At 47.8% G+C, this 27319-nt stretch overlaps 1 protein-coding gene across 1 annotated transcript in view; it reads left to right on the top strand.

The window, feature by feature from the left end:
• The first annotated feature begins 682 nt into the window (after window positions 1-682).
• The window catches only part of LOC119964260 (melanin-concentrating hormone receptor 1), a 68697-nt gene continuing 42060 nt past the window's right edge, over window positions 683-27319 (top strand). Inside the window, exon 1 of the mRNA XM_038793538.1 lies at window positions 683-1098. Within this exon, the coding sequence (XP_038649466.1) occupies window positions 683-1098 (416 nt within the window). The remainder of the gene's footprint in view (window positions 1099-27319) is intronic.

Genomic DNA, 27319 nt, shown 5'->3' with positions numbered 1-27319 from the left:
CTAAAACAGTTGTCTGTGTTTGTTTCTTTATTGCATTTTTATTTGATATAGGGGGCCCACTTCATCAGGGGCCCACTTGCCATCGGGCAAGCTGACACCCTGGACAGTCCGCCACTGAATCCTGGCATGAACAGCTCAGGCGTGCTAGATCATCTTGGGTGGGGGCCAATGGATACTCACCTCTGCGGTGGTGGCCATTCTCAATGTCGGTGACCAATCTGTCCTCCACTTCCAACACTTCTCTTTCCACTCTCTGCTTTGAGATTCTGAGTGTGGGAGGGGGGGGGGGGGGGGCAGTCAGTCAGACTTCTGTCTCAAGCACCTCATTGCAACAACAAAAAACAGCTACAAACCACTTGACAAAAGTGCCGCCAGGACCTCTCAGAAGCAGTCGTCCTGCCCTGACGGACGGATTTGATCAGCAGCCCCCTTCACCACCTCATCCACTCCAGGAAGATAAAACAAGCGGCAGCGACTTCCCCCAGACTCGTGTCACTCGCAAAGTCTTTCCAGTGGGAAAGGCAGCGCAGGGATCCCTCACACAGAGGCTGGTAAATGTGAGGGATGCGCCGTTCCACACGATTGGAGCAGGCGTTGTGTTTCAGTTTCTGAAGCTGACCCCAGGACTTGATTTCGGAGAGGGTTTGGAATCTCCCTCCCATCTCCTCTGGAGCGCTGGGACATGGAGAGCTGGAACCGAACCGGCGGAGGGAGCTGGCCGCCGGGCGCCGCTGGCGGCTGGGGGAGCGCGCCCAACCTGTCCTCGGAGCAGGGCGCCGGGCAGCTGCTGGACAACACCACCGTCATGCACATCCTGCCCTCGGTCTACGGCGTCCTGTGCATCGTCGGCGTGGGGGCGAACAGCCTGGTCATTTACACGCTGCTGGCCTGCAAGAGCAAAGGGGTGTCCGACATCTACGTGCTGAGCCTGGCCACCGCCGACCTGCTCTTCCTGTTGGGGATGCCCTTCACCATCCACCAGCTGATCAGGGACAGGCAGTGGGTCTTCGGCCAGTTCATGTGCAAGGCGGTGACGGTCCTGGATGTCACCAACCAGTTCACCACGGTGGGCATCGTTACCGTCCTGTGTGTGGACAGGTAAGAAAACTGGGACGAGGTGGGGGGGGGGGGGGGGGGGGGGTTCAAGTTTCAGATGATCCCCAAATCTTCCAAGTTTCTGAACCAGCGTTTGAAGTTTAATTGGAGAGTTTTATTGGACGAGAAGCAGTGTTTCTGTTCATCCTGTGGTGTGAAACGTATGTGGACAGGAACGAACAGAATGTCTAATTCAGGATTAATATCATCTTTCCCAACAACACATTTATATTCACCGTTTATTTTGTATTATTGTTGGATAGGGTTGGGGTATTGCACCTAGAGCCACCCGGGCTGCAGAGATCCCTGGAGCTTGTTTGGGATGACATGGGCTGAGACCTGGACACCGCTTTCTCAAAAGCAGGCTGCCTGTTTCGGTCTCTGAATCTGTGCAACACAGTGAAGCTCAGCAGTGAACAGGGTCAAAGTGAAGATTTTACTGTCCAGGAGCAAGAAAGAAACTTGCCTCTGCTGATCGAATTGGGATCCTCAAGCAGTTTCTTTACCAGGGAATCTCATGGTTGGGGGAGGGGGGCGGGGTAAATTAAGGCCGGATTCTCTGTCTCTCATCGGGCTTCTTTCTTATTTTGTTTTGATTTACGAAGGAGTAATGTCGGCTGCTGTATACCGGATGCGAACTTTTTGCAGTCAATTCTCTGCTCGGCTGCGTGGTCTCCTCCTGGCTGATACTTGCAGAATTTAAGATGTGGCGATGCAGGCGTTAAAGTCCAACAGCTTTATTTGGAATCACTGGCTTTAGGAGCATAGCTCCTTCATCAATAAACCTGTTGGACTTTGGCAGCAAGGTAGCACAGTGGTTAGCACTGTTGCTTCACAGTGCCAGGGACCCAGGTTCAATTCCCAGCTTGGGTCACTGTCTGTGCGAAGTCTGCACCTTCTCCCTGTGTCTGCGTGGGTTTCCTCCCACAAGTCCCAAAAGACGTGCTTGTTAGGTATATTGGACATTCTGAATTCTGCCTCTGTGTACCTGAACAGGACCGGAGTGTGGCGACTAAGGGCTTTTCACAGTAACTTCATTGTAGTGTTAATGCAAGCCTACTTGTGACAATAATAAAGAATATTATTAACCTGCTGTTGTAAGACTTCTTACTGTGCCCAGAATTTATGGAAGGGATCCTTGGAAGTGTGCCAACATTTGCCGTGGGACTCCGAGAAAGCACCGATACAATCACAGAAGGGTCACAGCGCTGAAGGGGCCACTCGGCCCATCATGTCAGTACTGGTTCTCTGAATGAACGATTCACTTAGTACCACTCTCCTGCCTTCTCCACCTCAACCCTGCACATTCTTCCTTTTCTGGTATCTGTCTAATTCCCCATTGAATGCCTCCATTCAACCTGCCTCCATCACTCTCTCAGGCAGTTTTTCCTCATGTTGTTTTTGTTTTTTTGCCAGTTCCTTTAAATCTGTGCTGTCTCATTCTGGATCCTTTCATGAGCGGGAACAATTTGTCCCTGTCTACTCTGTCTAGACCCCTCATGATTTTTTAAGGAGGTGACTGGGTGGGTAGATGAGGATAGCGCTGTTGATGTCGTCTACATGGACTTTAGTAGGGCTTTCGACAAGGTCTCGCATGGGAGACTGGTCAAGAAGGTAAGAGCCCATGGGATCCAGGGAAATTTGGCAAATTGGATCCAAGATTAGCTTAGTGGCTGGAGGCAGAGGATGATGATCAAAAGCTGCTGTTGTGACTGGAAGCCTGGTCCAGTGGTGTTCTGCAGGGATTGGTGCTGGGACACTTGCTGTCTGTAGTGTACATTGATGATCTGAACGTGAATATAGGAGGCATGATCAGTAATTTTGCAGATGACACAAAAATTGGTGGTGTGGTAAATAGTGAGAAAGAAAGATTTAGATTGCAGGATGATATGGATGGGCGGAACAGTGGCAAATGGAATTTAACCATGTAAAGCGTGAGGTAATGCCTTTTGGGAGTATTAAGAAGGCAAAGAAATATACAATGAATGGTAGGACCCTCCAAAGGATCAGAGGGACTTTAGGGTGCATGTCCATAGATTACTGAAGACAGTTTGGCAGTGTGCCAACGTTTGCCAGGGGACCCCAGGAACCTGCCGCTGGAGTCATGACTTTGGGCTGTATTAGAGTGGGAGTATGCTATCTGAGGGTAACTATGGGTTCATTTCTATCTAAAGTTTAGTCTTTATTTAGTAAATTAACTTAAAAGTTGCTGTTTGGGTTGGACCTTTTATATGGTCTTACTACTCTAATTTAACAGGGGAAAAGAAAAAATATTTTTGTTTCTGTGTTTTGTCTTTTTTTATTTTTTTTTGTTTTTTGTGGTGTTTTTTTGGTGAAATGACAACCTGTACATTTATTTACACGTACAGGATTGAAGCCAGCATCCGCCACTGACACTGGTGTGATGCTGAGTATGACAACCAAGAAAAAGAACGTAAAGTAACTGATGGATAAAACAAAAGAGGGGAGTGCCCCAAAACAACGAGTGGAGCACAGCCCAAAAAGAACGAGAAAGGAAACAAAAACTTATCAAAAATCCGTCAAATTAAAGTGCGAAAATCGAGGTCGATAAGGTAATCCAACCCCTGCGGTGCCCACCGAGCTCCCGCTTCAGGGACACCTGACCGCGAACGAGGCCGCGGAAGATGGGCAGACAGTCAGCTGGATGACCCCCTCGGTCGCCCGCTACCTGGACCTATAAATGGCAAGTTTGGCCATGCCCAGGAGCAGGTTCACGAGGAGGTCCTCCGCCCTCCCCGCCCCCCTCCGCACCTGATGTCTGTAGATCAGGAGTGTGGGGCTGAAGTGCAAAGAAAACCTCAACAACAACGTTGTCAAGAAACCAAAAAGGGAGTGCAGCCTAGGACAGACAACATATACATGCTCCACAGTCTCCACCAGGCCGCAAAAGTGGCAGGTCTCTGGCAAAGCCGTGAAGTGGTTCAAATGATGGCTGCACGGCATTGCCATGTGCAGCACCCTCCACCCCCAGTCCCCTAGTTTTATGGGGAGGACACCTCCTTAGAAGGACCTCCAGTGGGGACCTCCGCCGCCGGACGGCACCGAGGCATGCCAAGGCGTGTCCGGGCGGCAGGCGAGGACAAGGAGGTGGAAGGTATGCAACAGCAGGCCATACAGGAAACCCCTCCGCGTAGTGCGAAAAGGCACAAAGGATATTTCTGCGAGGCGACTGGGGCTGTGGGGCACCAGCAATCCATTGGCCCAGAAGAACCGAAGCAGGGTTCTTTGGATGCGTGTGACAAAGTCAGGGTGGGGGGGGGGGGGGGGGAGTGGGGGGGGGGGGGGGGGGTCAAAGTGACCAGCCGGTACCACAGCACGGAGGCAATCAGCTGGTTTATGATGAGACCAAAGAGTGCAGCTGACTGGAAGCAGAGCCAGAGGGCAGAGCTCCAGCCGGTGAGTAAACTGACCTCAGGTGAAAAATACTTAAAAAGTGACATCACAGGAATGCTGTGACCTTATTGGCTGGGAGGGAATCTGCGCTCAATTTGAAAATAAAACATTGCTAAAACTAGTTAAATCTAATTAAGTAATTACTTAATCAAAAGTAGAGGGGTATCTAAACCAGAGGCAGGAGATTACTCTGTTTAGCTTTTTACATTTATATTAGAAATATAGTGCTATTAAGCATCTAGTTTACTATAACTTATTTTAGTTGAATAAGTATTTATTTTTAAATTAATTTATTAATTAGTTCTAGAAATGGCAGTTAGAGAGGTAAAATGCTTCACTTGTGAGATGTGGGAGGTCCGTGGAAGCTGCCAGCATTCTGGACAACTAAATCAGCAGGGTTTGCGTCCAGGGCAGCATGGTAGCACAGAGGGTAGCCCAGTTGCTTCACAGCTCCAGCGTCCCAGGTTCGATTCCCGGCTTGGGTGACTGTCTATGTGGAGTTTACGCGTTCTTCCCGTGTCTGTGTGGGTTTCCTCCGGGTGCTCCGGTTTCCTCCCACAGTCCAAAGACGTGCAGGTTAGGTGGATTGGCCATGCTAAATTGCCCTTAGTGTCCAAAAAGGTTAACTGGGGTTACTGGGTTACGGAGATAAGGTGGAGGTGTAGGCTTGAGTCGGGTGCTCTTTCCAAGTGCCGGTGCAGACTCAATGGGCCGAATGGCCTCATTCTGCACTGTAAATTCTATGAAATTGCAGCTCCTCACAGACCGCAAGGATTGTTTGGAGCAGCAGGTGGATGCACGTGGGAGCCTGCAGGTGGTGGAAAGCATCATAGACAGGGGTTTTAGAGGCATGGTTACACCCTAGGTGTAGAAAGATAGATGGGTATCGACAGAAGGGGTAAGCAGTCAGTGTGGGAATCCCCTGCGACTGTCTTCCTCTCTAACAAGTATATCCCCCTGAGCCGGTATATCCCAGGAGGCTGGTGAATATTGCGTAAGTTTGCCGAAGTCGCTTTTAAACCGACTTTGTGCGTGTTGTTTGGTCCCCTTTTGGGTGGGATCCTGGCTCAGACGCCTCACGAGACTTGAAGGCCACCAGTACCCCTGCGTGAGACTTCTCCCGGGATTCACCAGCCGTACCACACTCGAGCTAGAGTGCCACGTGGCTGGTAGATCGTGCACTTTGTTCTTTTTGGGTATCAGCAATATTGAGGCTTGTACCAGTGTTGGTGGCAGACTAGCGAGTCTGCGACCATCTCCTGCAGGTGCGGGGCCAATGCTGGTTTTGTAGAATCCATCTTGCCCCGGCGCCTTCCCTGCCTGCCTGGCGTTGATACACTCCATGACGTCTCCCAGTTTTAATGGCGCTTCCAGTCCCCATCTCCTCTTCCCCCACAACTGGCATATCTGTTTCGTCCCTGAGCCCCTCTCGGGGGACCGGAGGTGAACAGCCCCCTGGTAGAAGGTTGCGAAAGCTTCATTGACCCTCTCTGGCATGGCAACTAGCTTAATGCTGCCATCTCAAGTGGCTGCCTGCTTTCTCAGCTGGTGAACCAGCAGGCGGTTGGCTTTGTCTCCATGTATGTAAAAGGTCCCTCTGTCTGACTGAGCTAGTGCGCTGCTTTCCCAGTGGAGAGCAGTCACTGTCTATCTGTAGCTTTTTCTTTCCGCCAGTAGTTCCGCAGCCGTTGTCAAGGAGTACCGCCGGTCTATCTCCAGTATGCAGTAGACCAGCTGTTGCCTGGCCGCACTCTCCTTTCTAAATTTTCTTTGCACGCCTTGTATGCAACAATTTCCCACTTATCACCGCCTCAGTGCCTCCCAGAATGTGGAGGGTTAGACCTCTCCATTCTGGTTGTTGGTAACATACCCATCTATGGTCTGTGATATCCGTTCGACGAATGCCTTATCGGTCAGGAGGGCCTTGACCTGCCTCTAAGGAGATGGGGGAGTTCTGCCCGGCCCATCTCCAACGTCACATCTGCGTAGCATGGAGCGTGGTGGGGAATTGCGATTGCGCAGTACTCCGCCCCTAATATCCCCGGAAGCACCGCTTTCGCAACTACAGAAAAGTTGATTCTAGTATATACCCTGTGTACCTGGGAGAAGAAGGATAACTCCTCCTTCCCTGGGTGTGTGAACCTCCAAGGGTCCACTGACCCCATCTGTTCCAAGAAAACATTCAATTCCTTTCAATTATTTTTTTCCCAGACTTGGGTTTGATCTGTCTATCCATGCCTCCTGTACGCAGTTATTTAAGGCTCCCCCTCACCCCACGATGAGTCGGTGAGTGTCTATGTCGGGGATTTACGGCATGGGTTTCTTCATCAATTCTGTGTCATCCCAGTTGTGACCGTACACTGGTGCCCCTCCCAGGACACCACTAACTATGATGTCCTGTCCTCCTTGGTCCGTAACCGTCCTCGGCGCTGTAAATGCTGCCCTCTTATTGAGCAGTATGGCCACTCCCCTAACCCTCATCCCGTAGTACAATTGGTCGGTCTGTCCCATGCAGCTGTTTCTTACCCATAGTCCTTTTCCCTCAGATAGTCTTCCTCCAGGAGACCTATGTCGGCTCTTGAACATTTCATTTGGGCGACAACTCTGGATCTTTCCACTTGGCTGTTACGTCCCCTGATGTTCTAGGTGACTATTCCTGAGAGGTAGGTTTCAATCCCCCCCCCCGCCTTCACGGGTTCAACCATACGTACATTGTGGATGTGCCACTGCACTCTGAGGTTTCCCTTTATTTGTGGTAACTGTACTCACTATGTGGCTGTGCCTCCATGCTCTGGGGTTTTCTTTGTCCAGGGGCCAACCAAGCACATTCGCTAGTATGGTGCTTTCCCCCCCTCCCGGGATCAATCCACGCCTCCCACGACCATTGCATTTCTCTCTTAACGCCCATCCCCACTCCCTGCTGCGTCCTACTGCTCCCACCCTCCTTTTTGAGATGCATGGTCAGATTGAAGACGAGGCAGATCAGTCCTGCGCTAATAGTCTCTCCTTTTTGTAACCGATGAGAGACTGGAGGTCTCACCAATGGTGTCATTTCCTTCCCAGCCTGTGCTTGGGCATGAATTTGTCTGCTTCTGCCGATGCGGTGAAGTAGTACTCCCTACCCTGGATAGTCACCCAGAGTTTGAGGGGCTGGTGCGGTACAGCTTCCTGAACCGCACATTGTTCTTCTAAAAGGCCGCCTTTGAAATGTTAAATTCTGCTCGGCGCTTGGCCAGGTCTGCCCCAATGTCCTGGTACTCATGAATCGAGTGCCTGTCCCATTTACAGGACCGTGTGTCTTGCACAATTCAAGATCTTTTCCCGGTCTTGGTACTGGTGTAGTTTTGTGATGATTGCCCGTGATTTCACCTCGGCCTGGCTGGAGTGACCTGTGGGCTCTGTCTACTTCTGGTTGCTTGTGGAAGCTTTCCCCTCCAATAAGTTTGCCTAGAATCTGGGCCATATACTCCATAGGGTTCTTGTCCTCGGTACCCTCCGTTAGGCCCACAATGTGGAGGTTTGGGCAGCATGACCGATTTTCTTGGTCCTTGCCCTTAGTGTCCCTTGCATCGCACACAACGTGCCCTCTCCCTCTCCAGTGAGGCCATCAGGTCGCTCTGGTCAATCGGGGCCTTCACCAACTCTCTGATTATCACCTTCTGTGTCTCGAGGCGTCGCTCCCTCTTTTCCAGTGCTGCTTGAAGGGGACTAGCACCTCTGCCACTGCCACTTTCACCATTGCCATCATTTTGAGTTTGAAGGCATCTTTGAGCACTTGGAGCTCCTCAGTTAGGAGATCCCTTCATTTATTCTGGCATATGTCCTGGCAGCCCATCCCATTCAGGTGTGACCAGATCCTCATCGCTCTGTGTGTATCACACATAGCCTCAGTTTTCCTCTCCAGGCTTTTACTGGCTCTGCTGTTTTCTCGGTCCCTCATGTTGTTGCCTGTCATGCCTCCTTCATTGTGGTGGTGTTGGAGGAGGGTGGAAGTTTTTTTTCCGGGTTTAATGGTCCATTTTTGGACTAAAAGTGCCTAATTTCAAGTTTCCAGGAGGAGAGCCACCTTTCGTGTGTCTACTCAGCATATCCCCGTCACAGGAAGTGCCAGGTTTAGACATCTTGCGTGCGAAATGCGGGTTCTGGCAAATCACGCTCAATGAAGAATCCTTGAAACTGACTACGCTCATGTCTCCTGTAGGCAAATACCATTTTCACCGCATGCACAATGGGATCTCCAGTGACATCGGCTTACAGTAACACTGCAATGAAGTGACTGTTCAAATCCCCTAGTCTCCACATTCAGGTTCCTGTTCGATACACTGAGGGAGAATTCAGAATGTCCAGTTCACCTAACAAGCTTGTCTTTTGGGACCGGAGCACTCGGAGGAAACTCACGCAGACACGGGGAGAACGTGCAGACTCTGTACAGACAGTGACCCACGCCGAGAATCAAACCCATAAAAGATTATTATTATTATTATTACAGACACATAATGGGCAAAGGGCTGTTTCTGCATTGTAAAAATTATGAGCCTACTGTATGCTTTATTAAATGCCCTCCTGTCACCTTCAGTGACTTATGCGCATATATAATCAAATCTCTCTTCTCTAGCATCCCCTTTCGAATTACAACCTTTGTTTTATATAATCCTTCCACATTCTTCCTACCAAAATGAATCAATTTACATTTTTCTGCACAACGAACTTCATCTTCATCAATTTAGACTTGGTGTACAGGACACAATGTCAAATTTGAGAATCAAATGAAACTTTGAAGCATTGTGAATTGAGTGGGACAATGTAGAACTTCAACAGGACATAGAACAATTGTAGAATGGGCAGACAGTTTGCAGATTGAGAGTGTGATTACTAAAGCATGTAGTATTGTCACCTTAATTAATAGGGACCTAGAGGGCAAGGAGGTTTTACAGAATGTGTATAAAGCACTAGTTTAGCTGCAGTTGGAGTATTGAATCCAGTTCTGGGTATTGGACTTTAGGAAGGGTGTAAAGGCATTGGAGAGAGTGAGGAAAAGATTCATTAGGATGGTTCCAGGGATGCAGAACTTCAGATTTGAAGGCATTAGTACTGTTTTCTTTGGAGTAAAGAAGGCTGAGAGGAGATTTGATGGCGATATTCACGATGTAATGGATTAGATCCATTCTCATCCCATTGAAGTTGGCTTCCCCCCGGTTAATTATTCTTGTGCTAGATTGCTCTTTGTCCTTCTCCATAGCAAACCTGAATCTTATGATACAATGGTCACTGTTTCCGAATCATGGTTCTATTTATTTGATCCACTTGGCTCACCTCATTCCTGAGAATCAGGTCTAGCTATGCCTCTTCCCTGCCTTGTTGGGCTGGAAACATACTGCCGTAGAAACTCCAAGGACCTCTTTCCCCATCCGTCCTTTACACTATTACTATCCCAGTCTATATTTGCATTATTAACCTCCCCCATTTTAACTGCTCTATAATTCTTGCAACTCTCTGTAATTTCCTTGCAGATTTATTCCTCTACATCCTTTCCACTAGTTGGTGGTCTATTTACCATGTTGAGCAATGTAACTGCATCTTTTTTGTACCTTAGCTCTAGCCTGATAGATTCTGTCCTTGGGATGAAATGAAATGAAAATGAAAATGAAAATCGCTTATTGTCATGAGTAGGCTTCAATGAAGTTACTGTGAAAAGCCCCTAGTCGCCATATTCCGGTGCCTGTCCGGGGAGGCTGGTACGGGAATCGAACCGTGCTGCTGGCCTGCTTGGTCTGCTTTAAAAGCCAGTGATTTAGCCCAGTGTGCTAAATAAGAGCTTGATAGGGCAGCACAGTACCCCAGTGAATAGCACTGATGCCTCATGGCGCTGAGGTCCCAGGTACGATCCCGGGTCTGGGTCACTGTCCGTGTGGAGTTTGCATATTCTCCCCGTGTTTGTGTGGGTTTCGCCTCCAGCAACCAAAGATGTGTGTTAGGTGGATTGACCCTTAAATAAAGATAAGAGCTTGATGGTCGGCGCAGACAAGATGGACTGATGGAACTCTTTCGGTACTGTATGATTGTGGGATATCCTCTCTTTTCAGCACTGCACTGCTCTTCTTAACCAATACCTCTACCCACCCCCGCCCCCCCCCCATATATTTCTGCGCCAACTTTCCTGAACACCCTGTACAGAGAAATATTTAACACTCAATTCTGCCCTTCTTTGAGCCAGGTTCCTAGTATCATATTTTCACATGTCAACCTGTTCCTGTAACTCATCATAGAATTTACAGTGCAGAAGGAGGCCATTCAGCCCATCGAGTGTGTAAGGGCAATTTTGGACACTGAGGGCAATTTAGCATGGCTAATCCACCTAACCTGCACATCTTTGGACTGTGGGAGGAAACCGGAGCACCCGGATGAAACCCACGCATACATGGGGAGAACGTGCAGGCTCCGCACAGACGGTGACCGAAGCCGGGAATCGAACCCAGGACCCTGGAGCTGTGAAGAAATTGTGCTAACCACTATGCCATCGTGCTGCCCACAATCATCAATCATAATTAGCCCGCTCATTCGCAAACATGCACAAAAACCTCGATTTAGACTTTTATTACTTTCTCCTTCACTTTGATGCCACCATCATAAATTACTACTCCCTACTCCAGTACTATCTATTTCTCCCAATATTCCGTCCCTTGGTACTCCTCTCTGATATTAACTCCCGGTTCCCACACCCCTGCCAAGTTAGGTTAAATGCTCCCCAGTAGCATAAGCAAAACATCCTGCAAAGAACTCAGTGGCCTGGACTGGTCCCATCTCTGCCAGAGCCAAGGTTTTCAAGGGGATTTTAGGGAATGTCCTGAAGAGAGAGAGAAATATATACGTGTATAAGCATACTGCTGAACTCAGAGACCAGTCAAGATGTTCAGAATTTTACCAACAGTAACTTCCATTATTGCATCCAAATCCCAAGATAATACTTTCTTCTTTTGGATCAGAAATCTGACATAAAAGGAGGCCAGTCATCTCATCCTGCTTGTGCTGGCTGAAAAAGAGCTATCCAGTCGAATCTTACGTTTCATCTCTTGGACTGTAGCCCTGTAGGTCAGAGCACTTCAAGTGTACATTCAAGTAGTTTTTAATGTGATGAGGCTTTCAGTCTCTGTAACACTTTAGGCACCGTCCTCTGTGTCTCCTTCTCCCTCTGATCCTTCTGTTTATTACTTTAAATATATTCTCCACTGGTTATTGACCGCTCTGTACAAGAAACTGATCCTTTAAATTCACGCTATCTAGATCCCCCACAACTGTATACACCTCAGTTAAATGTACTCAGCCTCTGTTCCAAAGAAAACAAATACAGCCTATCCAGTCCCTCATAGCCAGTTTTCCAGTCCTAATAATACCCTCAAAACTTTAGTCTGTACCCTATCGAGGGCTGAACAATAATATATTTCTCTCATCACAAAGATGTGCCGCTTAATTGGGTTGGCTATGCTAAATTGCCCCTCAGTGTCCAAAGATGTGGGTGATGTGTTACAGGGATAGGGCAGGGTAGTGGGCCTAGGTAGGGTACTCTTTCAGAATGTGGGTGCAGGCTTGATGGGCCCAATGGCCTCTTTCTGCACTGTAGGAATTCTATTCTATTCCAAGTCACACCAATCTCCAGTAACCCCTAATGCCTATTATGACTTTGTTTGGGTTACATGTTACAATAGTGTATCAGATGAAGTTTCTCATTTATTACTATCTTCCATGAATGACACACGTGACTAGCTGGGGGAAAGGCAAGGAATTTGCTAAATATGCATTAATTATCTCGACAAGAGCTCCATCTCTATGTGCTATATATTGGAACAGAAACTTGGAATTGTGTTCAGAAAGGTGATACATTACAGAACTGACATAATTTTGATAAGCTACTCGAGTTCCTTTGTCATGGATCATTTTTTAATTTAATTTTGTCAGCACTTACACAAGATTTAAAGTATATTCCTTGCTCATCGTATATAAGCCAGCAAAATATTAGCAGCAAGACCAGCAGAAATACCCAACAGTGCCAATTACTGAGTGTCAGGCAGCTGAAGGAATGGGAACTAAGGTGAGGAATCTTTATGCCAAGGGGGAATTCAGCAAGAAATGAGAAAGTAAAGAACTGAGAAATCCGTCCAAAAGGAATTGATCAGGAAGAATGAGGAATATCAAGTTGAGAGAGAGTGTGAAGCAAACAGGTGAATAACACACAAGGTTAGACTTTGCTTCCATAGCTTTAGTTGCTGCAGTTTTATTTTGTAATAATAACTCTTTTGTCATTCTTTTATGATTCCTTTGGCTGTCTGACACTGTGAGATCAGCAGTCTGGTTGGCACGCAGCTCAATGTACACAGCTCCCTGCTAATTGCGATAGTGCAACCTCTGCGGTCAATATGCTTGGCTCTTCTTGTCACATGGCATAATTTCAGTCAGCCGGGAGCATCATGAGTTGCCAAGTAGATTGTCATTACATCATGTTAATTCGTTGTCAGCAGAAGACAAATAATTAAAAACACACTGCACTGCTGTGTTCAGTAAGTGACCCAGGTGGGCTTTTTTGTTGGCTGGGATCACTCATCAGTCTTTACCCAACACAAGCTGCCACTGACAGTCTTTCCAATATTAGATTTGAGCTGGTAAAGTGCCTTCAGGCAACATACATAAATGTTAAAGCTTTTATAAGATGATTTAAAAGCCTACCACTGACTTATCCCCAGCATGCAGTAAATTGAGTTCTCCAGGATGACAAGTTTGCCAAATCCAGAACTAATGATGACTAGATTGTAAAGAGCTGGCACGCAAAGATCAGAATGTACTCCTCCCCATTTCAATCCCTCTCTTCCTTCCAGCTGCCATCCCTCTGCTTCATTTCCAATCTTCTACCTTCAGGTCCCGATTAGCCCATATCTCTATTCAACATATTTTCCACTCTTTTTCTTTTCCCTCTGTGTTCCAAATCTCTATCCTGCAATGATTTCCTATTTTCTCTTTCTGCCTAGTTAGTTTCCCATTCTATTCTTTTAGTCAGTGCATCTTATTTTTTCCCTCCTACGCACAATACAAGCAAAGCCCGTGAAGATTTTTCTGGGATGAGATTTGTGGCTTCCCAAGCAGGACATAGGCATCCTGCTGTGCCGCATTTCTGTCAGCAGAGATGAGATCCAGGAATTTCTGTGTCCTGGGATGCATGCTCTATATCATTCCTTACCCTTTAAGAAATGGCACTTGTAGGAGGGACAAAGTGGTGAGGAGAGAATGTTTGAAGTGTGCAGTGCTGCCAATGGCTCAGTTAATAAATGCATGACCTTATGTGGTACTGAGTGCAGATACCAGGAATGATCTATGTGGCACTGAGTCCAGAGACCAGGATGAATGTTAAACTTGGGGTGGTGGTTCCTCCCTCTCATGTAAAAGTGTGGGGGTGGGGAAGGGGGGTGAGCCAATTCTTCTCGACTGGCTTGCCCCGCAACTAGTATACGGCTGACCACTTTTTAACTGGCATGAGGTAGGATGGCTGCCCCTCACCAAAAGGGAGTTCCAACTCTAAGAGCAGCTGGTCGATGGGAAGGCCAATAGCTCTCATGCCCCAGTACCACCAGAGGGCGTGGGACCGCAGCAAGGCTGAGAGGAAGATGTTCAATGTGGGAGCTGAGGTGGATAGTGATTCTGGGGCCAGATTGGTAGAGCCTAATGAGGGTTTGAGGGGATGTGTGGGGCATGAAAGGGCAAGTGGGGGGATTTTTTTTAGAATTAGAACAGTACAGCACAGAACAGGCCCTTCGGCCCGCGATGTTGTGCCAAGCAATGAGCACCCTACTCAAGCCCACGTATCCACCCTATACTAGTAACCCAACAACCCCCATTAACCTTATTTTTTTTTAGGACACTATGGGCAATTTAGCCTGGCCAATCCACCTAACCCGCACATCTTTGGACTGTGGGAGAAAACCGGAGCACCCGGAGGAAACCCACGCACACACGGGGAGGACGTGCAGACTCCGCACAGACAGTGACCCAGCCGGAAATCGAACCTGGGACCCTGGAGCTGTGAAGCATTGATGCTAACTACCATGCTACCGTGCTGCCCCAATAGTGACCTTGAAACTGCTGGGTTGTGAAACAATGTCGGGTGAACTCATGTCCGTCAGGGAAGGGAATCCCTCGTTCTAACACAGTCTGTCATCTGTGTGACTCCAGATCCACAGCAATGTGGTTAACTCTAAACGGCCCGCTTGAACGGGGATGTTTCATACCTCTGGGATTCATGGTCTTACAATGGGTGGGATCCTACCAGCGTGACTCCAAGATTCACCAGGGTTTACTCTCCTGCAATTTGTCAGATTGCAGTGGAGATGGAAGGTAGCAGGTAGGCACCAGGAATGGAACTGCTGGCCAATTTTACAGCCACCCCACCTACCAATCTTGCCTTCAGGGTGATGTGGGTGTGTGTGTAAAATCCCTCCTTATGTCGCTACGGCCGGGATTCTCTGATGCGATGCCGGGTTGGAGAATTGCCGGGGGAGCGCGCGAATCCCGCCACGCTGCTCCGACGCTGGCACTCCGATGCTCCGACCAGGGAAAAACCTCGACGGATGGGCCGAAGTCCCGTCGACGTGACCTCAGATCATGTTGGCGTAAATCAAACATGTTTTTTAACGGCGTCAACCAGTCATGCTGGCTGATGCTGACGAAGAAGGAGGTAGGGGTCTGTGTGGGGGGGCCGCTACATGTCGAGATGGCTGGGCCGTGGCTGGGGATGGTGTGCGTTTGGCGGGGATGGAGGCCGCCTAGGGCCGGGGGTGCCGGGCGGTGTAGGAGTTGGTGTCTGGGAAGAGTGGGAGTGGGGTGGGGGGTGTCGGGGATGGGGTCTGGGGGTGGGGTGGGGAGTGCCAGGGATGGGGGTTGGGGGTGGGGTGGGGAGTGCCGGTGATGGGAGGGGGGGGTTTGCGTGGCCAGGTATGTGCAACAATGATATGTTATGTACCCCCACCCCCTGCAGACCATTATGTTTGGCCATCACCCAGCGATGTTAGCCGCCATGGTGGGGCCACTGCCCTGCATGTAGCCCTACAGGAGCTGGAGCAGGGGCGTGTCAGGGAGGTGGCGGAGGCTGCCGCAGAGGAGCGTGCCGCAGAGAGGCAGGTGGCAGCCACCCAGGCTGGAGGGCTGCCCGCACGACAGTACAATCAGAGGAGGAGGAGGAGCAGCCACGATGACGGAGGCGCCTAATGAGACCCCGTGAATATCAGCGCCGCATGTCCTACCAGGACCTCATGGGCAGGGGGAGACTCCGGATGAGGCTGGAAACTGTCACCCATATCTGCCACCTGATGCCACACATGGCACCGCATGGGACTGGGGGTGGAATACCCTCTCCTGGTGGCCATCAAGGCGACGGTCGCCCTGAACTTTTATGCCACGGGGTCTTTCCAGTCGCCGAGTGGGGACCTGTCCGGCATCTCCCAGACATCGGTGCACAGGTGCATCCGTGCAGTGACTGACGCCCTGTACGACATCGCGGACTGCTACATCCCAGTTCTCTGTGGACCGCGCCTACCAGGATGCCCAGGCAGTAGGCTTTGCCGCGGTTGCCAGGATTCCCATGGTCCAGGGTGCGAGCGATGGGGTGCACATCGCCATGCAGTCACTAGCGTATAACAGGGCCATGTTCAAGCTGAGACTGGGCCATGGCCTGTTGAGACCGGGCCACGGCTTTGTGCGCCTCTGCGATCTGCAGTTGGCAGTCGCTCATTGCTGCCTATGAGAGGGCAGCCATGACGTGGGCCAAGAATGCCGCCTGCATGGAAAGCTCCAGGCCTTGCATACCACTACATATATCCAACACCACGGGCGCCACACGTGTGGTTTCGGCCTGGGTGGCACGCATGAATGGGATGGGCAGGCAGGGGGGATCTCACTCGGTGGTGCGCCCCCGATCTCTGCATCCGCAACCTTCCGGTCCTCGGGTCTGCCTGCGAGGTCCAGGGCCCTCTGTTCATGAACGGTGAGGGGGCGCAATTCAGGTGGATCCCCTCCGGTCCTGGCACGCTCCCAGTTGTTATAGGCGCACGTCTCCTGGATGGGGGGTTGGGCGGGAGAAGAGAGAAAGATCATTGTTAGGCGGACATATACTTGCAGTCCAGTTGGGTGTCTGTTGGCATAGGTTCAGGGGCCATCCTGCCAATGCAGCTTGCATGGGTGGGTAGAGCCATGTGGGTCTCAGCTAGGGCTGTACTGCCCATCATACGGAGTGGGGGGCCGTGCCACATTTTGGGGGGGGGGGGTTGGTGCCATAGGCACAGTGGGGGGTACTCACCCTGGTTGCCCTGACAGGTCATTGACATTCTTGTGGCACTGGCTGCCTGTCCCGGGGGTTATCCCTACGGCGCTGACAGCTTCTTCCACCTCCCTCCACAGGCGTAGGCTGGTGTCGACTACGACACTGTGGCCATGTCCAGGGTACAGGGCCTCCCTCCTCCACTCCATGGCGTCCAGAAGCGCCTTGATGTCCCGGTCCTGGATCCTCGGCGCTGCACTGTGCGGCGGGCGGCCATCCTTCCGCGTTGCTCGGTGTCTCTGCTGTTGCCGTCCATTATGCCTCACGCGTCTGTGACGCTGTTCCGGGTCGTGCTTCCTGTGATGCCTGTGCTGGACCCTTCCGTGGCGCAGAATATGCGCACTTTGCTGGCCTCGACGCCGGAGTCGTTCGCGTTGCTTTTGACGCTAGCATCAGAACGTGGCCGCGGGATTGGAGAATCCCGGTTAATGTCTGTAATACTGAACCCTTAAGGTTACACTCGCTAACATTAGGTGCACTCATTTGTCTAAGTACTTTTGGATATTGGAGGGGGAAGGGCAGCATGGTGGCACAATGGGTAGCACTGTTTTTTAAAAATAAATTTAGAGTACCCAATTAATCTTTTTTCAAATTAAGGGGCAATTTAGCGTGGCCAATCCACCTAATGTACACATCTTTGGGTTGTAGGGATGAAACCCACGCAGACACGGAGAGAATGTGCAAACTACACAGGGACAGTGACCCAGGGCCAGGATTGAACCCGGGTCCTCAGCGCTGTCGGTTGCAGTGCTAACCATTGTGCCACGTACCGCCCTGTGGGTAGCACTGTTACTTCACAGCTCGAGGGTCCCAGGTCGATTCTGGACTTGGGTCACTATCTGTGCGGAGTTTGCACGTTCTCCCGTGTCTGCGTGGGTTTCCTCCGGGTGCTCCGGTTTCTTCCCACAAGTCCCGAAAGACGTGCTGTTAGGTAATTTGGAATTTCTGAATTCTCCCGCTGTGCACCCGGACAGGCGCTGGAATGTGGCGACTAGGGGCTTTTCACAGTAATTTCATTGCAGTGTTAATGTAAGCCAACTTGTGACAATAAAGATTATTATTAAATATAAAATCAGCAAAGGATTCTTCACAAAGCACGATCCAATAACTGTAGCTGGAAAGTGTGTACTTTGTGGATAATAGTTGAGGGCTGGGTCAGTCCTATGCTCTGCTGAACACACATTTGAAACAGGAGGTGAGAAAACTGGGGGAGGACAGAAAACTAACGTGAGCAGCCATGTATATTATATAATTGTATAATTATAACAAAGAGACAACAAAAAGATAAAGAGAGAAGAAAGGCAAACTAACAGATACTGTTAATCTGCTGTTGGAGTATATTGGCCGGTATTGTCTTGTGAACAATTTCAAGTACCCCGTTATAGGAAATAAATGAAAGAAATTGGAATGTTACAGTATAGTTGCGTTACTTTAAATGAAAATTTACAATTATGAAGAGATACTTGAGAGGCTAACACCTATTCGATGGGAACTGTCAAAGATCTTCAGGATTGTGAAACAGGATAACAGACTATTTCTGCAGATTGACAAGATGGTAATAGTTAAGGCAATCACAAAGAATGGGTAGACACAAAAATTCATTATAGACCGTGATGGATTTCTGGATTTCTCTGCCACAAACTGTTGTTGAAGCAAAACTCATTGTCTTATAAAGTAAAATTATATGGTTGCTTAAAGGTGATTGTTAAGGATACTTGTTTTTATTCATTCAAGGGTCATGGATTTTGCTTCCTAGGCCAGCATTTATTGCCCATCCCAAATTGACCTTGAGAAGCCAAGATAGTACGTGGCTTGGAGAGGAGTTTCCAGGTAGTGGGGTTCCCATGTATCTGCTGCCCTTGTCCTGTGTGGGTTGGAAAGGTGCTGTCTAAGGAGCTTTGGTGAGTTTCTGTAGTGCATCTTGTAGCTGGTACTGTGCATCGGTGGTGGAGGGAGCGAATGTTTGTGCATGAGGTGCCAAACAAGTGGGCTGTTTTGTCCTGGATGGTATCAAGCATTTTTGAGCAATGTTGGAGTTGCATTCATCCAGGCAAGGAGAGAGTATTCAATCACACTCCTGACTTGCGACTTGTAATTTGTGGACAGGGTTTAGGGTGTCAGGACGCAGGTTGGTCTCCACAGGATTCCTAGTGTCTGACCTGTTCTTGTAGCCGCAGCATTTATTTGGCTAGTCCAGTTCAGTTCCCGGTCAATGGTAACCACCAAGATGTTGACTGTGGGGGAGATTCAGTGATGGTAATGCCATTCAATGTCAAGGGGAAATGTTTAGATTTTCTCTTGTTGGAGATGGTCATTGCTTGGCACTTGTGTGGCACAAATAAGAATATGGGGAGCAAACAGAAGAGTGCGGTTAGTTTTGGTGGCTCTTAGGGAGAAAGGTAACTTCCTGATGGGCTGAATGGCTTATTTCTTTGAATATAAAAAAGGAAAAAGATTGTTCGCCCATCCAGTCTATCCCATTCAGCTGTGTTGCAAATAAACATTCTGTGCTGTAAAATTCTCTGATTCTGTCATAAGATTGCATAAAGATGTGAAGCCATGGACTGATTCTGGTTTTAGCCAATTGGCATGGTTTTGTGGAGAATGAAAAGCACAAATGAAGTGAAGGTACAGCAGCAACATGCTCATGGTCACAGAGGTTTGTATAGGTCAACCTGACTTTAAAACTAAACGATGAGTGGTTTTGTGTTCATTTCTGTGAGGTGCAATAAAAGCAACTGCATCGCACGTCAGCTGTCACCAGAGGAAAATGAAATTGAAGTAGATCAGAGCTTGGTGAAGACATGCTGACAGAATGCTAAAATGTGACAATCATATTAACTACACTGATGGGATCTGTGGAAGTAACGCAGTGACTGATAAATAAAGTGATCTTTTGCACCAACAAATTGGACAATTCTACCGTGCTAATTCAGATTAATAGAATAACTGTTACTTAAAGAAAGTTTGGATTGGATAAGCAGAGGTGTTATTTTTCCTTATACTGAGTTGCACAGACCAGAAAGGTTACAGTTCTCGCCAGTACTTTCCACCAGAAATGATAATGGAGTAGAATTGAGGCCAGGGAAGGGGCCCATATTTGTACATAGGGCAGCTGGCTCATTGCCTCCCAGACCATAATCTTCTTATCCTGGTCAATATTTATCCATCACATGCTCTAAAACTGATGATCTGATTGTTATTACATTGCTGTTTGTAGAACCTAGTTGTGTACAAATTGCCTACTGGATTTCCAACATTAAATGTTCTTAATTGGCTGTAAAGCACCGTGCAAAATTTCTGAGGTTGTGAAAGGGCTGTATAACTGAATTATCTTTTTTCTTTGACTTGGATTTCATTCAACTCCTCCAAATAACTTGCATTGCTGGAGGAGCCTGCATGGTTCCTATTTATACTTTCCTTTTTGTGGGACATGTGGAACATTCTTTGCCCTGATCCAATTCAGGTCCCCTTCCTCACCTTTTTTTCCCCACTATAGCATTGGTGTCATAACCTGTTCTTGTTCCCAACTGGGAATTTGACCAACTTTCCTTCCAATTTCTACTCTTCCCTCACCCCTCTCCAATTCTTCCCTTTCTTAATATCTCCATCTCCCTGGGGCTGCATGGCCAGTGGGGCTGGCAGCTCACAGTCACTCCACTCTATGTCCTACTTCCTCTCCCTCTCTCTCAGGAGGCACGACACCAGGATCACGATTTTTGAGACCACAAGTGAACCCACCATTGGGAACTCGGCCCATCGGAGCCGGTGAATCACGAAGGCACCGGAGAATAGAGGATTAGGCCTGCCAATGATATGCCAATGGTGTTTAAACGTCGCGAGGCGAGCAATGCATTTACGCCATTTTTGGGGTGCCAGAGGATCTCGATTTAACGTCAAACTGGCGCTGACCGCGATTTTGGTATCGGAGGCTATTCTCTGCCCAACCGCATTTCGTGATTTTGCCGTTGGCCAATGGTGAATCCCGCCCTGTATCTTTTCTATGGTATTTGCCCCATATCTCTTTTCTTTATCCCTCTTTTATTGAATGAATATACAAGGTGCCATTTTCCTCTCGTGTTTTGAGTGTGTAAAATTAACTAACCCTGTGATGTTACCCTATCTTGAGTTTGCTGTTGAGCTGATAGAATTTGGAACTCCAAAACAGAGGGTTGGGGAAAATACACCAACACTTACAAAGGGGGAAATAAAAATCAAAACACCTTTTTGTTTCCGGAAGATAGTGAGCGGATTGTTTAAATTAAACCCCCTCCTGTTTGTCACACCAATCAATCAGAGTTCTCTTCTCGCAGTATAAATTGTTGTTGCCTTTACTATTGATATTCTTGTGAACAATCCCGATGAGTGCAAGAAGAAAACCTTTGACATAGTCTCTCTTTTTGCAGCAATACTGAACTGAGAGTTGTTTGGTTCAGACAGGATGCAGATAATTTTAACTGTTAGCGATGGTGTTTAGCGGGAAGTATTGCATTCACCACTTGCTATATGCCTCTGCTGATTTTCTTTTCAATAACTGCATGAGATAGAAGGTGGGGCAGGGTGGAACTTGGCAATATCTTCTGTTCTTTATCATGGTTGAAATGACCTCCAGCGAGACTCTTTAAACAGATCAAAGGAGCTGAACATCACATAAGAAATCATCACTCCTTTATATTACAACTTTAATTTTGTAATAATCATTCTTGGCATTTATATGTGGGAATTTATATGTGGTTCTATCATGTGAAAATGCCTCAAAGCGTTTTACACAATGAATTATTCAGTGAAATGACTGTTGCTATGTAGTGAAGATGTTCTGCATCAATAATGACTTACAAACACCAATGAGATAAATGATGAACTCCTCCAGAGTCAGTAAGGCTTCTGAATAGAATCAGACAACTACAGAATGGTTTCAGCTCAGAAAGAGGCCATTCGGCCCATTGGAGCCTATGCTGGCTGTCACAGTTAGTCCCACTCCTTTTCTCTTTCGTGCTTATCTAGTTTTTGAAAGCCATGACTGACTCTTCCTCCACCATTCTCTCAGCAGGGTATTCCAGAGTGTGTAACCACTTGCTACATACAAAAGCGTCTCGGGTTCTTTTATCAATTGTTTTAAAACTTTGTCCTTTTATTTAACCCTCCCACTATTGGGAACAGTTTCTCCCTTTCTCCTCTGCCTAGGCCCCTCATGTTTTTTGAACTCCCCTATCAAATCTCCTCCTCTTTAACCTTCTTATCTTCAGGAAGGACAAGCCCAGCTTCACAAATCTTTCCATGTAATTGAGGTCTCTCCTCCCTGGAACCATTTTCTTCTGCATCCTCTCCAAAGCCTTCATATCCTTTCAAAAGATTCAAGCTTGGACATGTTGCTAATGTGATCTCCGAAACTGTTTTCATTCTTCTGAGGGGATTGGAGTGTAATTGGCCAAAACCTTTTTCTTATATTATCCTTGTTTGTTTTTCCAATGTTCTCCCCTCTCCTAAGGGATTACAGAGATTGTAAGAAAGTGTGTAGAGGTTGGAAATATGGAGCCCTGTTTCTCTGGGCATCAGGTGTGTGGGGTAAATTGATGACCTTTCCTTTTCTGAAAATTTCATTAGTTTGCTACTGTAGCTCCTTCAGGATGAATCCCTTAGTGTTTATGGTCCGCATATCCCCCGGCTCTGGTCTTAGATCCATTGTACACATACACAGTTGGAGCTAGTTGCTACAAAATGAAATGTATGCAATCATGTTCCAATAATTTCTGATTATAAGTGCGATACAAACTGAGATATGCTTTTAGGAGATGCAAGTTAAAGGAGCCAGCCATTAGCTTTAATTTTAGTTCCAGTTGGGAAATTGTGGTAATTTTCAGTTGCTTAACTTGATGAAAAACTTTGAAAGAAGCGATTAGAAAATGTTGAAGTGTTGGTAATTTCTGGCAATAACTCCAACCCGAGTGACCCCTTTCAATCAGTGGGGCTGCTGAAAGGATGGGAAATCTGATTATAAACATAGAGAAGCAGATGATTCGCTCACAATTTCCCACATCAAGCTCACCTATGGCAAGGCACAAATAATTGTTTCAAATTGAACCCTATGCTAAGTGGCTTCTGAGTCTGTGCTAACTTGGCAGCTCTTTGCCTGGGTATAAGCAATCAATGGAGAGGCAAAACACAGATCAGGTTTCTTAGTCCTGATTACTATCTGGATTTAATTCACAGCATCACAGAATGACAGAATTGTTACAGCACAGAAGGATGCCATTCAGCCTGTCCTTTCTGCGCACGCCGCACCATATCCCGAATTTCACCCCACAGCCCAGCAGATATTTCCTTCTCAGATAATAATCCAATTCCTTCTTGAAAGCCTCGACGGAACCTGCCACTACCACAATCTCAGGCTGTGCGTTCCAGAAATTAACCACGTATTTATTTGTCTGTAGATAGCAAATGAAGATAGGATTGGACTATGAAAAAATTGCCTCAATCTATTAGCAATTGCCTGCTAATTGCCTTTGGCAATTTCATTGTTAGGCCGGGATTCTTTATTGCTAGCGAGGGCGGAGAATTTGGCGTTCAGCCAAATATCCCATTCACTGCTGCAGGATCAAGATTCCCGCTGCTACAAATGGACGGAGAATGGGGGGGCGGCGGGGGGGCGGGGGCGGGGGGGGACGGGGGGGCGGGGCGGGCGGGGCGGGGGGGGGGTGCGGGGCGGGGGCGGGGGCGGGGCGGGGGTGCGGGGCGGGGGCGGGGGCGGGGCGGGGGGGCGGGGCGGGGGGCGGGCGGGGCGGGGCGGGGCGGGGGACCATACGGGGATTGTAATTCTACTGAGCTGTATGAAGAACAAACTTGCTGAAGGTATTATTTCTTCCCCATATGCTATCAATGATCTAAATCAAGGTTCCCAAGCTGGGATCAGTGCGCCGTTGGTGGTCTGCAAAGGGCTTTCAGGGGATCTGTGAAGCTGGTGGTTGCCATGTAAGCAGCAAAGGCTGATTTAAGCTCAGGAGCACCTGGTCATCCTATCAGCATCCACTGCTCTGAGAGGCCTTGATCTGATTGGCTTGTTTGATTTCTTCCATCTCTCTGTTGCTGGGCAGAAAAACCTGTGGCCTACAGCGAGGGTTAGATGGGCATTGGCAGAGAGGAGTTAGAGAGAAGCGAAAAGAGCTGAGAGCTGGGGAGAGGCAACAGCCTGGTCTACAGGTGGCAGCAAGTCCTGGGAAGGGTGGGGGGTGGAGGATTTGGGTCTCGGAGAGAGGGATGTGTGTGAAGGGGATGGGTTTGCGGGTGTGTGATTGTGGAGGGGGGGGGGTGTGTGTGGGTGTGCGCATGAGAGGGGTGTGGGTGTGTGAGAGGGTTACATAGATACATAGAAGATAGGAGCAGGAGGAAGCCTTTTGGCCCTTCAAGCCTGATCCACCATTCATCACGATCACAGCTAATCATCCAACGCAATAGCCTAATCCTGCTTTCCACCCACAGCCTTTGATCCCATTTTCCAAAATTTTATAAGTCTCGATGATTCCCCCCTCATTCTTCTGAACTCCAGCGAGAACAATCCCAATCTAATCAATCTCTCCTCATATGACAGTCCTGCCATCCCTGGAATCAGTCTGGTAAACCTTCGCTGCACTCCCTCGAGTGCAAGAACATCCTTCCTCAGAGAAGGAGACCAAAACTGCACACAATACTCCAGGTGTGGCCTCACCAAGGCCCTGTATAATTGCCGCAACACATACCTGCTTCTATACTTGAAACCTCTTGCAATGAAGGCCAACATGCTATTAGCCTTCTTCACTGCCTGCTGCAACTGCATGATTACCTTCAGCGATTCGTGCACAAGGACACCCAGGTCCCACTGCACACTTCCCTCTCCCAATTTACAACCATTCAGGTAGTAAACTGCCTTCCTGTTTTTGCTTCCAAAGTGAATAACCTCACACTTATCCAAATTATACTCCATCTGCCATTGGTTTGCCCACTCGTCCAACCTGTCCTCGTCCTCGTCACAATTTACCCTCCCACCTAACTTGGTATCATCTGCAAACTTTGAGGTGTTCCCTCATTCAAATCATTAATATATATTGTGAATAGCTGGGGTCCAGCACCGATTCCTATGGTACCACACTAGTTACTGCCTGCCAATTTGAAAAGGACCCATTAATCCCTACTCTTTGTTTCTTCTCTGTCAACCAGTTTTCTATCCACCTTAATACATTTCCCCCAATCCCATGCGCTTTAGTTTTGCACAACAATCTCTTATGCGGGACTTTGTCAAAGACCTTCTGAAAGTCCAAATATACCACATCGACTGGCTTTCCCTTGTCAACTGTACTGGTTACATCTTCAAAGAATTCCAACAGATTTGTCAAGCATGATTTTCCCTTCATAAATCCATGCTGAATCTGACTGATTCTGCCACTGCGTTCTAAATGTTCCGCTACGAAGTCCTTGATAATGGATTCAAGTATTTTCCCCACTACCGATGTGAGGCTTACTGGTCTATAATTCTCTGCTTTCTCTCTACCTTTCTTTTTGAATATTGGAGTGGCAGTAGCTACCCTCCAATCTGCAGGGATAGTTCCAAAATCTATAGAATCCCAGAAGATGACCACCAATGCATCCACTATTTCCAGAGCCACCTCCTTAAGCATTCTGGGATACAGATTCTCAGGCTCTGGGGATTAATCCGCCTTCAATCCCATCAGATTTCCCAGCACCATTTCTCTACTAATGTTGATCTCCCTCAGGTCTTCCCTCTCACTAAACCTTTCATTCTCCAGCATTTCTGGTATCTGATTTGTGTCCTCTATTGTGAAGACTATTGGGCAGCACGGTAGCAAAGGGGCAGCACGGTAGCATAGTGGTTAGCACAAATGCTTCACTGCTCCAGGGTCCCAGGTTCGAATCCCGGCTTGGGTCACTGTCTGTGTGGAGTCTGCACATCCTCCCCGTGTGTGCGTGGGTTTCCTCCGGCTGCTCCGGTTTCCTCCCACAGTCCAAAGATGTGCAGGTTAGGTGGATTGGCCATGATAAATTGCCCTTAAGGTCCAAATTGCCCTTAGTGTTAGGTGGGGCTTCTGGGTTATGGGGATTGGGTATAGGCTTGGGTAGGGTGCCGAATGGCCTCCTTCTGCACTGTAAATTCTATGATAAGACAGAACCAAAGTATGTATTCAATTGCTCAGCCATTTATTTGTCCCTTATTATGCATTCCCCTGTCTGTAGGGGGCCCACATTCTCTTTACCAATCTCTTTATCTTCACATATCTATAAAAACTCTTAGTGCCAGTCTTTATGTTCCCTGCAAGCTTCCTTTCATACTGTGCTTTCCCCTTCTTAATCAATCTCTTTGTCCTTCTTTGATGAATTCTAAACTGCTCCCAATCCTCAGACTTATTATTTTCCTTGGACAATCTGTATGCTTCTTCTGTTGATCGAATACTATTTCTAATTTCCTTTGTTAGCCATGGATTAGCCCTCTTACCCCGTTTGCTTTTCTGCCAGGCAGGAATGAACAGTTGCTGTAGTTCTCCCATGCGTTCCTTCAATGTTTGCCATTTTCTGTCCACTGTCATCCCTTTAAGTATCTCTCCCCAATCTATCATGACCAACTTACGTCTCATATCTTCATAGTTTCCTTTATTAAGATTTAACACCCTAGTCTCCGAATCAACTACTTCACTCTCCACCTTGATAAAAAAATTCTATCATGTTATGGTCACTCATCCCCAAGGGGGTCTCTAATAGCCAGATTGGCAATGATTCTCTTCTCATTACACAATACCCAGTCTAAGATGGCCTGCTCTCTAGTTGGTTCCTCCACATATTGGTCAAGAAAACCATCCCGTTTACATTTCAAGAATTACTCCTCTACGGCATAGTGGATAATTTGATTTGCTCAATCTATGTGAAGATTAAATCACCCAAGATCACCAAAATTCCCTTTTTACATGCATCTCTAATTTTGTGTTTAACGCCATTCCCAACCTCACTACTGCAGTTTGGGCGTCTATATGACACCCACTAATGTTTTTTGCCCCATGGTGTTTCTCAACTCTACCCATACAGATTCCCCATTGTCAGAGCCACTATCCTTTCTCGCTGCTGTGTTAATTTCCTCTTTAACCAGCAGTGCCACACCACCACCTTTTCTTTTATGCCTGCCCTTCCTAAATACTGAAAACCCTGGGACATTCAGTTCCCATCCTTGGACACCTTGCAGCTATGTCTCCGTAATCCCAATTACATCAGACCCATTTATATCTATCTGCGCAATTAGTTCATCCACGTGACTTTAAGTTTATCTTTTTCACTTTGTTTGTCTTGCTCCCAATATTTTTCTCTATTGCCCTGTTTGAATTTTGCCCTTGGTTTCTCCACCTATCCCTTTTCTTATTCACTTTTTTACCTTTTGTGTTTGTCCTTGCTCCCTCTTTCTCGGACTCTGTGCATAGGTTC

This window comes from Scyliorhinus canicula, chromosome 4, assembly GCF_902713615.1.
Source record: "Scyliorhinus canicula chromosome 4, sScyCan1.1, whole genome shotgun sequence".
NCBI classification, from domain to species: Eukaryota; Metazoa; Chordata; class Chondrichthyes; order Carcharhiniformes; family Scyliorhinidae; genus Scyliorhinus; species Scyliorhinus canicula.
The sequence above is the reverse complement of the archived record's forward strand: the minus strand, read 5'-3'. Positions and strand labels throughout refer to the sequence as shown.